Below are 14,850 nucleotides of genomic sequence, written 5' to 3' on the forward strand. Positions count from 1 at the left end.
TTCCTCATTAGGAGAATATATGGTTAGGAGAAGGCCTTCTAATCTGCCACGAATGCCCACCTCTCTCCCTCCCCTGTCTGTGAATTTGGTTTCAAATTCAAACGTTAATAACCCTTCAATAGTATGTCAGCTCCCTTTTGTCTTTTTGCTGTCTACTGAATGGAACCTGGATGTAAACAGGAGCATAGTTTAAATGTATCTTGGGAGAGTAGGGGAGTATCTTACAGGAGAGCTACATCTACAGCTTTGTTTCTGAGCCATTGTAATAATGCCCTCCTTTTGATCAGGGAGTGGAGTCTTTAACATTCAGGGTGACTATGGTTATGACAATTACATATATTCAGTAAATGTGAATTAAATGGCTGAAGAATGGTTTGGATTAAATTTAACACAATAACTAGAAAAAAAACTATGTTGAAAACTACACAAAACCTTTCAGTCTCATTTACAGGTCATCTGGATACAATCTGGCCTCTAGAATCTTTAAGGGGTAGCTCCTGGTGGTATCGGATGAGCCCCCACTTCTTTTGAGAAAGCTTGTTCATGAATCATGAAGCTTAGCAAGGACATAGCTGCTGCCATAATATGTCTTTTGTGCAGGCTAGAACTTTAGTTACTAATGTTGTTTTGGGACTCAATGAGACTTGGAGCATGTGTGAAGATGAAAACAGTTAGGGGTATCAGTGTTGACATTGAGGAGGTGTTGGTGTGTGCTATTGACACAGTTTAGTCATAGTCTGATGTTGCTATGTGATCCTCCTTGTCGCTCCTCTGATTCCATGTGAGCTTTATTTTGTGTTGAGTGTATGCCAGGTGCTCCTCACATCCTCCCTGGTAGGTGATGCATCTACAGGGCCCCCCGTGGTGCTCGCCAGTGACAAGATTGTGTTTGCCTAAGCCTCTTTGCGTATTCTGTACTGTGAACCCTTGAGGATGAAGAATAGGCAGAAGGGAAACCCCCATCTATAGGGGATGTTTTCTCTGCGGAGCTGGTTGGTGACCTTGCCAAACTCTCTACGTCTCCCCAGAGGAGACAGTGAGATATCCAGCATATAGGTGGAGTCTCTGAAGTTGACCGGTTTTACCGAGAGGAGTGCCTTCTTATCTTTAAATAAATATACTCTGGTGACGACATCGAGTCAGGTTTCGCTTCTGTTGGAATACTGAGAACGCCGTGTCTATGATCTTGGCATACGAGTTCTGATGATGGTTTTTGGAGGCTATGCTGGAAAAGGGTTTGGGGGGTATCCTCCAATTCTTTTGAGAATATTGCTCTTGGGATGCCTCTATTTCATATTTTAAGCAACCAGCCCACAGACACCTTACTAGCAATTGGGATGGGGTAATCTATCAGCCTGATGTTACTATAAGAGTTTATGACTGATTCCTCACCATTCCGAGTTTAATAGTATTGCGCCTTTAGCTATTTCCTTACTGGACATGATGTATGGAATATGGCAAAGAGGTTAGCCAAGCTTCCTTGCCTTTATTCATGAGTAAGAGGGGCATTAGTGGCCTTCGTAATCACTGCGGTCCTCCAGCTGAGTTATGCATAGCCCCTGAAGTACAGCCACCGCACATCAGTTTGCATTTCCATGGTGTCCTACAGCCCGTATCCCAGCCACCATGGACACAAAGTGTTGCTTCTATGCGCTTTCCCTAGTGCCTTTATACATTAAAGTACACAAAAAGTGATGGCTGGGATGCTTGAATTAATCTCAACCTCTTGTAATTAGTTGGGGCTGAATCCAGTAATTTTTTTTCCCCACAATGCCACCTCAGATTAGACCCAGCTATGTGCAAATCAGTCTTTATCTTGCTTCAAAGGGAACAGAACAGTCAGGCAAGAAACGTCTTCTCTCATGGGTGTGTGTGAGTTAGTGTGCATCTACACCCCCCCCTCCAAGTGCAATGTTAAGGGATGTTTAACTTTTCTTCATATTCTCAGTTGCAAATGTCAGAATATCAAATCTTCGTTTTCTTAAGGACAAAAAGACACCAAAAAAAGCCAGTGTTAGCTCTATGCTAAGGGCCTTTGAAAACCAAGTAGTGGTGCTGCATACTGGGCTCCTAAGTCTTAGCCATGGAAGTCCCCCAGTTTGTCAATAAATGTGTAAATAACTTGCATCCCTAGTTCAGAACCCAGATACTCATTAGCTAAAGTAGAGAGATCCTGGGTTTGTGGTCATTGGAAAGGTTTCTTAAGGAGCATCCAGTAAAAGGGCTAGTTTATCACAACGTAGTGTATGGTTTCACCAGGAAAACAGTTAGAAGATCTGTGACTTCCGGCTAGTCACATCCAAAACCGTATTAATCTCTTGTGGATGTACGTTTCAAATAAATAAATAATAATTAAAAAAAAGGCTTCATTATTGAGATGGGTGCACAAATGGGACATAAGCTAGTGAGGAGGGAATTACCATAACCGGTACAGTTATTTTTCAGGTTTAAAAAAATATTTCAGAAGCAAATTCAGGTCAGCCACATTGCAGGTGCAATAACCAATGATGGGAAACTGGACAGCAAAGGATAAAAGTGCAATTTTATGGCTGCCTAGGACTATTGGTTTATGATCTATGGTACTAAGCCCGCTTTTGGAGCAGATTTTTCTCTACAGCTCGTAATCAAAGTTTGTAAGCCATGAAGCACTATTTTTCCTCAGCTGTCTGATATAAACAGTCTCCCTTTAGCAACCAGGACTGCAATGTTTGCCAACCCGAAAACGGTAGTGAAAATATAAATGCACTACACAGCGGAAACACTGAAAGTAGACTAGTGAGTTGGCCCTTTCATTTTAATTACAAAAAACTACATTCAAAAATGTATTGTGTACACACAAGAACATTGAAAAACGTTACCTAAATGTGAAGAATTGGTAAATTATGTCACTAAAATATATTTGAAATCATTTGGTTTGGGTATTTTATAAAAACGTGCGGCTGTGTTCGAGTATGGCAGTATACCCACTTTATGACCAAAAGTTTGAGACAGCCTAAAAATAATTACATCCATACAGTCAAAATTAAAATTCTTGTGAAAAGGATCATACTTTATAACAATAAATCTGCCTAGCCATTGACCATCATTTATTACATTGTATATAATACATTGTTTACAATTAAAGTCAATTCCTCTTGTATGCATATGTGCTGTATTGCACAATTTAAGTCATTTTGCGTACGTTTTCAACATTCAATATTTTAGGATCACCTGACCATTTGGCCTCACTTGTATCAATACAAAAATGTTTCTACTATGTACAGTTTGGGAACAAATGAGTAACACAATTGAATGCCTGTAAATTAGCTTGCAGTTGGCAAATAAATAAGTTGCTGGTTGTTCTTAATGTATGCTTTTATGCTCACAAACATCACTGGGTACGTACTGGCCATGATAAATGTGAAAGGAAAAAAAAACAAAAATCAAACAAATGACTAAATAGTACAGTACAACTTAATTGCAGTACAAATACAGACTATAAGAACTGAACTTTTTTTCAAGATGTAAATTGGTAGATCTCATCAGGTCCCAAACCTATACAACCAGCTAAAAATAAAGCTTTTGTTGCTCCATGCTTGACAAAACACCATGGTTGCAACACATACATTGGACTCCTCATTCTGCCCCAATGCTCAGGCAGTGCAAGGCTGTGTGAGTCAGATGTGCACAATTTCCCCTTTATCAACTGATACCACTGTGCACAGTGACCACCCCGTGGTCCTGAATATTTGGGTAGAATTTGACACATTGACACTTTTGAAGCAAGTAGGCAGGAACTGGATACAACCAGTCACAGCATACCATGTCGATTTCAATTACATCGACTGTCACTGCAGGCTGTTTCAGAGGTGCCAAGGCATAAGTTTCGAGGATCAAAGGCAGGCCCCTGCAAGTGGAACCAAGTATAACAATCAATCATTTACACACACACAAAAAAAGACGACTCATCCCTTGCCCTCCTCCTAGAACAAGAGAAGGCAAGGTGAAGCAGTTACTATTATGCCATACAAAATAAGTGACTGAACAGTTTATTAAATAACTGCTCTTTTGAACAAGTGTTTCAGAGACAAACGAACTAAAAAAAGGTAAAGCCAATCATTTTAGAAAATGGCATAAAATGTAGTGGATAATTCAATTATCATTTGCAATTTGCCTGGAAAGGTTTCTACATACTCAACAGAACTGAACATGGGCAGTTGTCCAGTTATCTGTGTATTGTACTCTAACAGCTGAAACCTCTACCTCAATGCCAGTTCAGGATGGACATCAGCAGCAGGTTTCTCCACGCCCCTTGTACAAGAGTCTTCATGATTTAAACCTTGAAAGGGGGCGGCCAAATCACACAATCCCATGACCATGGTCACATCTGTAACAATGGCATCTGCTGTCTGCTGCAATACGTTGCGAAAGGGAAGCAATTTAAGATAAGTGCCTTGAAATTCATATAGTTACATCCTGTTCATCAATGCTGCTTAATTTATTACTGCTCTGCAGAGGCCATTCAGTACATGATAACTACTTAATGTGGGAACTGGAACACATAAAACTCAGCCATTTTCATCCAAATCTCATATGAATGTAGGGTGGTGCATCTATTTATGGGACTCCAACTAAAACTTGAAATCTCAACATCTCCCTAATGCAGCAAAGATTCACTCAATGGACCAAAATCAAGATTTACTAGTGAAAAACGGCACTTGTGAGAAATGTAAAAAATAAACATTCCATAAATTAACTGGAAACTTGTGCACAGGACCGCATGGCAGGCTCCACGGTTTGTAGTTCTGACTGATGCTACTGTGCTTGAGATGAACCGCTGAAGATGGCACAGATTTGCAAATTTTCCGCTACACACGGCACTGAAAAGGTGAAGTGAATTAAACAGTTTTTTCTTTGTTTACAAATTTAAAAACGATAGAGAACATTCAACAGCGCAGTCCAAGCTTAACGAGCTCCTCTAATGCCCCAACTTAAAAAGAGGGTGTGTGACACAAACCACGCCCCCAGAATAGTTATTGCTCAATCAAACAGTTAAATGGAGAAATTTGAGTTTGCAGGAAAACAAATGCAATGTAAAACATACAGACAACTCACATCTGAGCAGCGCTCATATCTAACCATGATGCCAAAAAGAGATGGCTGCAATGGAAGCATGCCACTTGAAGGCCAACATCCAAATACACCCTGTGAAGCTTCAAAAATTGCCTTTGATTTGTTACTAAAGTATATATTTATATATATCTTTTTTAATTAAGGCAAAAAAACGGTGACTATTCCTAAAGCTCATTTTTGGAAACCAAAATATACATTTTTTCCCTCTGAACTTTAGAACACAAAGTAGAAACCTGCTTTGAACAGAACATGCAGCATGTGGAGAATGTAGAAAATAGCCCACAGAAGTTAAAAAATACCATTTGGTATGTTCAATGGACTGGATACGTAGCCTTCAGAGAGGGAAAAATAAAGCTTAGATTGCTCAATCATTTTTAGTTTTTAAGTGTCTACGGCATCTTCAGTCTAACAAGTTCTTCGGTAAGGAAAACATTTGTTGAAGACAATCTAGCCATATATGCTTTCAGCCAGTAGGAACAAGGCACTGAATAGTTTTATTGTGCCCTATCTGTTTGCACATTTATGGAATTTCTCTTTTAAAAAAGTCAGGTTGCCAGTCATTCATTACAACTCACAATTGTGACAAGTTGTGGCTAACAGAGCTGTAGAAGCCGATTTCAAGCCGACATGTATTCCGCCGTGCTATTGTGTTCAAGCACGCTCTAGATCCAAGAGGGCTGCCAAGAACTCGGGAACAGAACTCCGTCAGCTTTCGGCATTTTTCAGTGCACTTTGCAGAAAGGGTCTCATCTACGACTATAGTTTTGTGGGTTATTTTACACAAAGTAGGCCGCCAACATTTGCCATAAATTCTTCTAAACTTTTGAGGAAGGACATCTTCTGCTTTCGGTCCAACGTAGGAGGGGTGCTGCTTGCAGTGAGCTTGTGGAAGGCATCTGCTAAACGCTGGTAAATTAGAGGATCCTTCTGACTTGCCAGCAATGATTCAACCATTTCTGAATATTCGGCCTGTGGGGGAAATAAAATACAGTTACTGGCCAGAAACAAGAATATTCATCAGGCTGGCATCTCAGACGCTATTGACAGGACGACGCATCTTATCCTTTTTTAATTTTTATACTTCAGAGGAGTAGGATTTCAGCTTCATTGCTAGCTTTCAGAACAGCCTGGGATTCATGCGAGGTGAATCCAACTACATTTCTAGGTACATACAACTTAATTACATTTTCCAAAAACTACTTCTTCAATGCTGTATCATTACCTAGTCCTGAATGGACCCAAACCAGTAGCGTTTTTTGTTACAATGTGAATTTCTTTTTTTAAAAGATTCTTATTAATAAACTCTCTGCCAAGAGACTCAGACACCAAACGTTACATGAAACGAAGTATGCATGTGTTATGTTCGTAAAAATAAACATTGAGCATTTTAGTTACTGCGAGGAGGGATGCCTTTAGTCTCTCTCTCAATGTATTTGCTACTATGCTAAGACACTAGGAGATTACTACTGCATCGAGGCATTCCAAGGGACTGTAAGTGGGATATTATTAACGTAAACCTAACAATCAACGTTACACGGTTATATTTACTTAGCAAATAGAGAAATGACTCTCCTAGTTTAGCCCCAATTCCCAGATTATCCTTTAAACACAATGAAATATTTAAGAACCTTTCATCACCAGATAAATGTTAATTATAAAGATCAAAAAGCATACAATGTATTTGATTTTTTTTTATAGTGATAGAGCTGACCACATCAAATTCACATTCAAGCACTTTACACTGATGCAAGACAATGACCAGAACCAATTCTATAACATCCATGTATAAGTACAAACTCAAACTGCAGTGTATATTTTGAAATTCATCAGCTAAAGTCATCTCTATTAACTTTAACTCGTACCCTAAGGTAATTTAACTCGCGCTCCTGCCATGAACCGTCATCTCATCAATGATGTTATTTCAAATGTTGCAGTGATGTTTTCAATGATAGAACATGTCATGAGTGATGAAATATTGTACGAGTTACTAACCTTCGGTAACAATGTATCTGGTAGAGACGTTGTCTAGCTGCAGATTCCTGGCGTCAGACTGGATCCGCCACAGCCTTCCCATTGTCCGTCACACTGTTGCTGGCTCAGTGCTTGGGCACTTTATGTTGTTCTGTCACAGCCCCCCCGGGGTATGGCTATGGTATCTATTCCAAGTTAAGGAATCTGCCGCTAGATGTCTATCAGATGTACGAGTTACTTACCTTTGGTAACGAAGTATCTGGTAGAGACGTTGTCTAACCGCAGATTCATTAACGCCCACCCATCCTCTCCGTTCTGCGACAACCTTGCAAGGTGGACTTCTCCTCTTGCCTACCTTCAGTTGCCATTGGTTTTCTTTCAAGAGTGCTCAAATAGTTGCGCCCCTTTTGGAATGACCATATTCGGCTGACTCCCTCCAAGGGTTTTTTTCCAGTAGATGGTGCCTTTTCATTCACTGTCATCAGGAGATTTTTCTTCTATTTCTTCTCCTGCTGTCTTCCCTCCCGCCCGCCTTCTCCATTAACCACACGCTCTTGTCTCCTATATAGTCGTCTTCTTTGACGATCTCTTCAGCTCTGTTTCACACTTCCATTATTATAAGGGAAGATACCTTCTTGAAGTACATTACTGTACTTTCTATAAGGAAGCTACCTTCTTAAAGTACATTGTAGTTCTTTCTGTGCTCCGTCCTTGTTGGACGGCACAGTCTACATGGTAATTACAGTCACAGTTCTACATGGTAATAACAGTCTTTTTTTGTCGGTTGAGATATTCTTCCCTTGTTGCTCGCACTTTGGGAAGGGTCTACGCTTCGCTATGCGGGGTTCTTTCTCACAGCGTAGTTCCGCTTTTTCACTTTTAGACAGTGTCTGATACTGTCTTTTATGATGGTGTTTTGCACCATTCGCCTTATTTATTTTGCGGATTTTTCATCCTTCGCACACCGTTCCCATACGTTCACAGTTTTTGTTGGTGGCTCTGAGTTGTGCCGCGGAAAAGTTTCTCCGAAGAAAACTGATGTCAGCTCGCCGGGAGGGACTTGTATGACCTCGCTGACGTCACGTACGTGGACGATGTCAGGGCGGGGTCGTGTGGCGCCGTTCCCCGGTGCGCAGAGGTGCTGCTGCAAAGAATTTTCCGGATCCAGTCTGATGCCTGGGGATATTCTAAGTTAAGGAATCTGCGGCTAGATGTCTCTATCAGATTGGGGTAATTAGCTGTGCAGGAAGGGCGCACGAGTTATAGTTACCATAGGGCAATAGTTGTAGTTACTAGAGATCAATATAACTATAGAATTCCTTTTTTTTGCAAGTTTAAACCCTTACGTTGTCACTGAAATAACTAGAACGTCACCTTAACTATAGTTTTTTTCAGAAAATTTCTATTTAAAAAACATTTGTATTAACATATGTAAGGCCAACCCCTGGTATGGCCTTGACCAGGCCCTGCGGCCGATCCCTCGCAGGCAAGCAAACGCACACTGTGCACATCCTGTAGTATTGTGCGGCGTGGGGTTGGCTGCAAGGTCTGGCCTGCCCCTCTCCCCCTTTTTTTTGCAGGCAGTCAACCCCTTGCTGTTCAGCCACAGGTCGTGGTAGGAGCAGGCTTTTTTTAAAAAATTAGGGGGGGGGGGGGGGGGGCAGGTGTCGCACTCAAGCAGCTACCAGGCCATGGATTGCCACCATCCACTCCCTGAGCCCTGCAGCTCCTCCAATACAGCCAGAGTGAAACAGGTTTTACAGCGTGCCTAAGCACGTTCTCTTAAGTACTTAAATTACTTCCTTAAAATAGCTGAGTGGCACATCCACCTACAGGACACACCAGTATGTGGCGCACAAATCTGTATTGTGTAACTGTGTGGTATGCATCTTGGGGCTGGTACTGCTCCCAAGCCAGACTCCAACATCCTATTGCCACTTCTGATTTGGCACCTGGATGTGGTAACAAATAGTATCTAGAGCGTCGAGGCTGCCAGATTTAGACCATGAGACAGTTAGATGTGAGAGTACAGAGCTTTTGGGGAAAGTGGTTACCTACTGTCTGGCCTCAGATCCTACACCACACTGCTGCTCGGCGTCACAGGATGACCTTCAACATGGCAGCCTGATGGTCTCCAAGTGGCAAGGCTATCCAATGTCAGCAGCAATTCGCTGCTCCAGTCGTCACCTTGCTTGCACCTCCAGGGAAAGTAAGGCACGCCTTACACAGCAGGCGGGCTGTTGCCGGCGGGCCTGCAAGACCACGTGCTACCAAGGGCCATGGTGTCCGTATTTCCAAAACTGCCTCATCAACATGCCCTACCAAGCCTTTCAGACTATACATGCTCTGGCAGCACTAGCATCACATTTATGGATTGCAGGGTATAGAGACGAGAAGGATGGCTGTAGTCTGCTTGCAAGTTTAGGCAGCCATATCACTTGCAGCTTGTTCACGCCCCCCTCCGACATTCATCATAAAAGCTGGTTCATTTTAATTTAGCAACCTGTGACACCCTAGCTATTTATGAATTTACTTGTACTGGATAAGTAATAAATTGTCACTGGGCAGGGTTTTGTGCTCAGACAAAGTATGATGCCTTGTTTCTCCTTCATCCCAATCCCAATTTTTAGGCTGATAAAAAGAGAAGTGGATTGAAACCAAATCATGGACTTGAATGTGGAGGGCTTAATCTCAAATATAAAAGGCTCTTTGAGAGGATGCACTTTTTATTGGGGAGATAATGCAACTGGGTAATACGGGAAGCAAGCTGCATGGAAAGCCGAACGGTAACTTGTCTACATAGAACACAATCACAGAAATCCATCCCAAACTACACTCCATAAAGTACATTTCTTCTAGTTCATCATATCTCGCACACCCACCGTTAACGCCGTCACCCTTTCCTACTGATCTACTACAGATCAAAGACATATTTGAAGATACTCTCAAGCTCAGTAGCTAGCTATTGTTATCCCCAATATTTCATACATAACAAATCTGGGCAAAGCTTCGACTTCTCAAGCAAGCCCACTACAGCATTTCATGCTACTTACCTGGAAACTGTGCAGCTGAAAGAATTTATCAAATGGCCCACCATTCAACATGCTAAAACTAGTTGTTTAGGTAAGGCACATTTCGTTTTATGACTGCAAGACAACTGCTACCTTGTGGGACAGGGAGAGGAATTGGTCATACCATTTAAAATTAAACTACCTATAGTACTGTAAAGTCAGAAATGTAAACTCAATGGCAAGGAAGCCATCACCAATTTAAAAAAAAAAAGAAGAAAAAAATATACTCTTGAAACACTCTCGACCACCACTTCCATATACTGTTTCTAAGCCCTTGACTAAATTGTTAACTTGAAAATTCTTGCCGCCCCTGCAAAAAGATGCAATGAGTTCACAGGGGAACTTGTGAAACCATAAATGATAAATTGCAAATAAGTGGAAATGGCAAGCTACATAAGCGATCAAGACAAAATGGCACTCAAAATTGACAGCAATCTATAAATCTAACTGAGCACTACTCAACCCAAAGTGCCTCAGCAACCAGAAACAGTTGAGGAATTTTGCAACAAAATCTTAGACCATTTCCCCCTCCAAAGACTTACCCAAAACCAATGCACACCAGTTCATAACTAAATTCCATTACATGAACCAGGTTTATCACCAACTTTTCACCTACCTCACATAAAAACAATCAAATCATTACACTGAAGCCCTAGACTCAAATACAAGTAACTTAAGATATGCAGCAATACCAATGGTAGTCACCCATAATGAACTCAATTAATGATATCCGCTGCTGACTCCTAACAATACAAGTGACTAATTCTGCAGAACTTTAAGACACATACACAAGCATCATATTACAATAGTTTTACTGGCAAGACAACCATTCCTCATACCGGCAGGACGGAAAGTCATATGCCTAACCTTCCATGGAGATTTCCACTGTGACAAGCCAGAGGCAGAAACCATAAATTACGGGTAGAGAGCTCACAGAGAAAGACCACAGAACCACAAATGAAATCCAACCTAGGCAAACAACTAGACAAAAGAAATGCAGGTACTGGACAGTAATGTATGGCATTTCAAAGAAGAAAACAAGTTACTTACCTGTAACTTTGGTTCTCCAGTATTGGTAACTTTCATAGATTCCAATAGCTTGTATCATTCTCAGTCATCGGAATGGGAGTTCCCGGTAAATAAAAAATACCATAGCAGTAGGTACAAAAAAAGAACAAGCATTGGCATAGCCAATAGGTCTCGCTTTTGGGACCTTATAAGTATTTAGTTATGCAACTGTTGCATGGCTAAACACTTATAAGGTCCCAAAGGCGAGACCTAGTGGCTATGTCAATGCTTGTTTTCTTTCTAATCGCGGCACCAGTGCTTTACTTTTAACATTAAAAGTAAAGCGCCGGTGCCGCGATTATAGCAAAAGTAAAGAAATAGATGTTTGTTTCTATTTCTTTACTTTTGCTATAATCGCGGCACCGGCGCTTTACTTTTAATGTTAAGAGTAAAGCACCGGTGCAGCGGTTAGCAAGCCAACAATGCTACCGCCGGCCACAGCTTGCAGTGCATGTGCGCGAATGGTGCACGCGCAGCAGTAATCACGCCATATGGCACCTCTGCAGAAGCGCGCGCCCGCGCACATGCACTGCAAGCTGTAGCCGGCGGTAGCATTTTTTAAAGCCCTTACTAAAGTCTCTCCGAGCATGGCATGCGCGCTGACTCGGCGAGACCTAAAAAGGCCTAGGCCTCATCTCATTTTGTAGCATATACACCTCTTTTTGTAAGAGAGACCAAATACACTGAACAACCAATCAGAACAGCCTCACCCCATAGAACCCTCCTGAGAGAGCCTCAGAGCCTCAGATTTCCATTGCCGTTGTATAACTGTATAACAAAAGATGCTAGAGGCTGAGCTTTCCCAGGGGAGGAGGGAGGGCGCATGGGAATCTATGAAAGTTACCAATACTGGAGAACCAAAGTTACAGGTAAGTAACTTGTTTTCTTACTCCAGTATTGGAACTTTCATAGATTCCCATAGCTTGTATCAGAATAGCCAGCAGTTAGAAAAAATGCACATTTTGTGTAATAATACATTGCATAACTTTGCCATGTCTATATCTTCAAAGGAAAAACAAGTTATCAAAAAACCAGCCAGTAAACCTCATTAGATACAAAATGTGCGAAACCAATAACAGGAAGGAGGGTTAGACGGGAAAGCTCACCGCTTACTCGAAGAGATTCTTCAGGACTGCCTGTCCCACTGCAGCATCACTACGCGTGGAAGAGTCCAAGCAGTAATGCCTCGTGAAAGTATGGGCACTGCTCCATGTAGCTGCCCTGCAAATGTCTTTGATCGGCACTCTAGCGAAGAGAGCCGCAGAAGAAGAAACTGATCTTGTAGAGTGCGCCCGGACCCGCCCTTCTAGGGACATACCGGCCGCTTGGTGACAGTACTGGATTGCGCTGGCAATCCATCGTGCAACCCCTTGCTTCGAAAGAGGGAAACCATTGCAAGGGGCACTGAAACCAACAAAGAGCTGTGTAGATCTTCTGAATTCCTTTGTGCGTTGGAGATAGAATTTTAAACACCTTTGAACATCCAAAGAATGAAGAGACCTTTCAGCTGGAGTTGCAGGTCTAGGAAAAAAGGATTTGAAAATGACTGGTTCATTCAAATGTAAGCCCAAAGGGACTTTCGGGATACATTTTGGATTTGTCCTCAGAATTAGTGTCTCCTTTTTAAACTGTAAGAACGGATCCTTGATAGTGAGAGCGTGTAGTTCACCGACCCTCTGGCTGATGTTAAAGCGAGGAGGGGGGCCACTTTCCATGAGAGGAATTTAAGGTCCGCCCTATGAATTGGTTCAAAAGGCGGTCTCATGAGTTGGGTAAGGGCTAAGTTGAGCTGCCACATAGGTGGTGGAGGTCTAACCGGTGGGAAAACTCTAAAAAGTCCTTTTAAAAATTGTTTCACGATTCTTGCCGACCAGAGGCAAGGGCCAGAAGATGTCCATCTGAATCTAGAGATAGCTGCCAGGTGCACTTTGATAGAGGAATGACCGAGCCCTGATTAAGCCAAAGTCAAAATGTATGGCATGATTTGATGAGGAGCAGAAGAGTAAGGATGAATGTTCTCTTGGTGGCACCACAGGCAGAAACGCTTCCATTTCAAGCAATCGGTCTTATTCGTACTTGGTGCGCAGGCCTGAGCTAGCACCTCTCTAGATTCTTGTGGGATATTTAAGTTTTGAAATTCTCTGTGCTCAGGAGCCACGCTGTTAACTGAAGCGAGCTCGGATCCGATGTATCACTTGGCCCTGGGACATCGCCAACAGAGAGGGAATGGGACGCAGGTGAATTGGACGATCCAGGGAGAGCAGGAGAAGCTCTGTAAACCAAAACTGGCGGGGCCACGCCAGGGCCACCAGAATCATCCTGCAGGGTTCCGCTTTGAGCTTCTTGAGTAGTCTCGGAATTAGTGGAATCTGAGGAAAAGCGTAAACAAAAGCGCCTGACCAGGCCATCGAAAGCGCATTCCCCAATGATCTCTGATGGTGTTCTCTGCTTGCGTAGATTCGGCATTTCTCGTTCTCTGAAGTGGCAAACAAGTCTATGGACAGAGTGCCCCAGAGATTGAAAATTCCCACTCGTGGCTCACAGATTTGAGACGACTTAGCGTATCCGCCATCTAGTTGAGGGCACCCAGAAGATGCTCCGCCGAAAGAGAGATCTGATGTTGTATAATCCACTCCCAAAGCTCCTGAGCTTCCTTGGATAGCAGACGAGACCTTGTACCACCCTGCTTGTTCACATAATGCATGGCCGTCGTGTTGTCCGTACAGACCAGGACGGTGGATCTTCAGATTCTCGGAAGGAAAGCCTGTAAAGCCAGACGAATCGCTATGAGCTCTAACAGGTTGATGTGGAGAAGGTGTTGCTCGGGCTGCCAGCGGCTGCTCACCTGAAAGTCTTGTAAGACTGCTCCCTAGCCTCCTAGAGAGGCGTCTGTTGTAAGTAATGGAGGAGTTGGAGTGACTGTGAAGGTGAGACCCTGAGAGATATTGTCTCTGATCGTCCACCAGGTGGCAGCCTCTTTCATAAGCTGATTTATCACTATTTTGTCGTCGAAAGAGCCTTCTGCTTGGCGCCACTGCAAATCCAATTTTTCTTGGAGTTGGCGCATTCGTAGCCTGCAATGCGGAATTAAGGGAATGTAGGATGAGATCGATCCTTGTAAAGGCGAACAGACCGAGACCGTCTTGTTTGTAACCGATGGGCGGAGGTTATCAGCTTTTTCTGCCTTTCTTCTGATGGAAACGCATTGCAACAAGTTGTGTCCAGAATAGCAAACTTGGCCGACCTTGACGGACAGAGGACTGACTTTTCCTTGTTGAGCTTAAATCCCAGGAGACTGAACAGCTGAGTGCATCTTTCGACGGCTTCTGATGCTGCTTGATAAGACGGTGCTTTCACCAACCAGTCGTCCAGGTAAGGAAAAACCTGTAGAGTCGGTTTTCTGAGAAATGCTGCGACTGGGGCTAAGACCTTCGTGAATATCCACTGTGCGGATCTGAGTCCGTAAGGTAGAACCTTGAATTGGAAGTGGCTCTTCGCTACTGTAAAGCGTAAAAACTTCCTGTGGGCCAGGTGGATGGGAACATGGAAGTATGCGTCCTCGAGATCCATGGTGGCCATGTAATCCCCTGGATTGAGGAGCCGCAAAATGTCCTGTCCTCGACATCTC

At 42.8% G+C, this 14,850-nt stretch overlaps 1 protein-coding gene across 2 annotated transcripts in view; it reads right to left on the bottom strand.

Annotated features, from left to right (window-relative positions):
• Positions 1 to 2,782: 2,782 nt before the first annotated feature.
• The window catches only part of XPO4 (exportin 4), a 495,809-nt gene continuing 483,741 nt past the window's right edge, over positions 2,783 to 14,850 (bottom strand). For both annotated transcript variants that reach the window (XM_085621575.1, XM_085621576.1), the window contains one exon: positions 2,783 to 6,081. In XM_085621575.1, coding sequence (XP_085477701.1) covers positions 5,884 to 6,081 — 198 coding nt within the window. In that variant the 3' untranslated portion in view covers positions 2,783 to 5,883. The remainder of the gene's footprint in view (positions 6,082 to 14,850) is intronic.

This window comes from Triturus cristatus, chromosome 8 (assembly GCF_964204655.1).
Source record: "Triturus cristatus chromosome 8, aTriCri1.1, whole genome shotgun sequence".
In the NCBI taxonomy this organism is placed as follows: domain Eukaryota; kingdom Metazoa; phylum Chordata; class Amphibia; order Caudata; family Salamandridae; genus Triturus; species Triturus cristatus.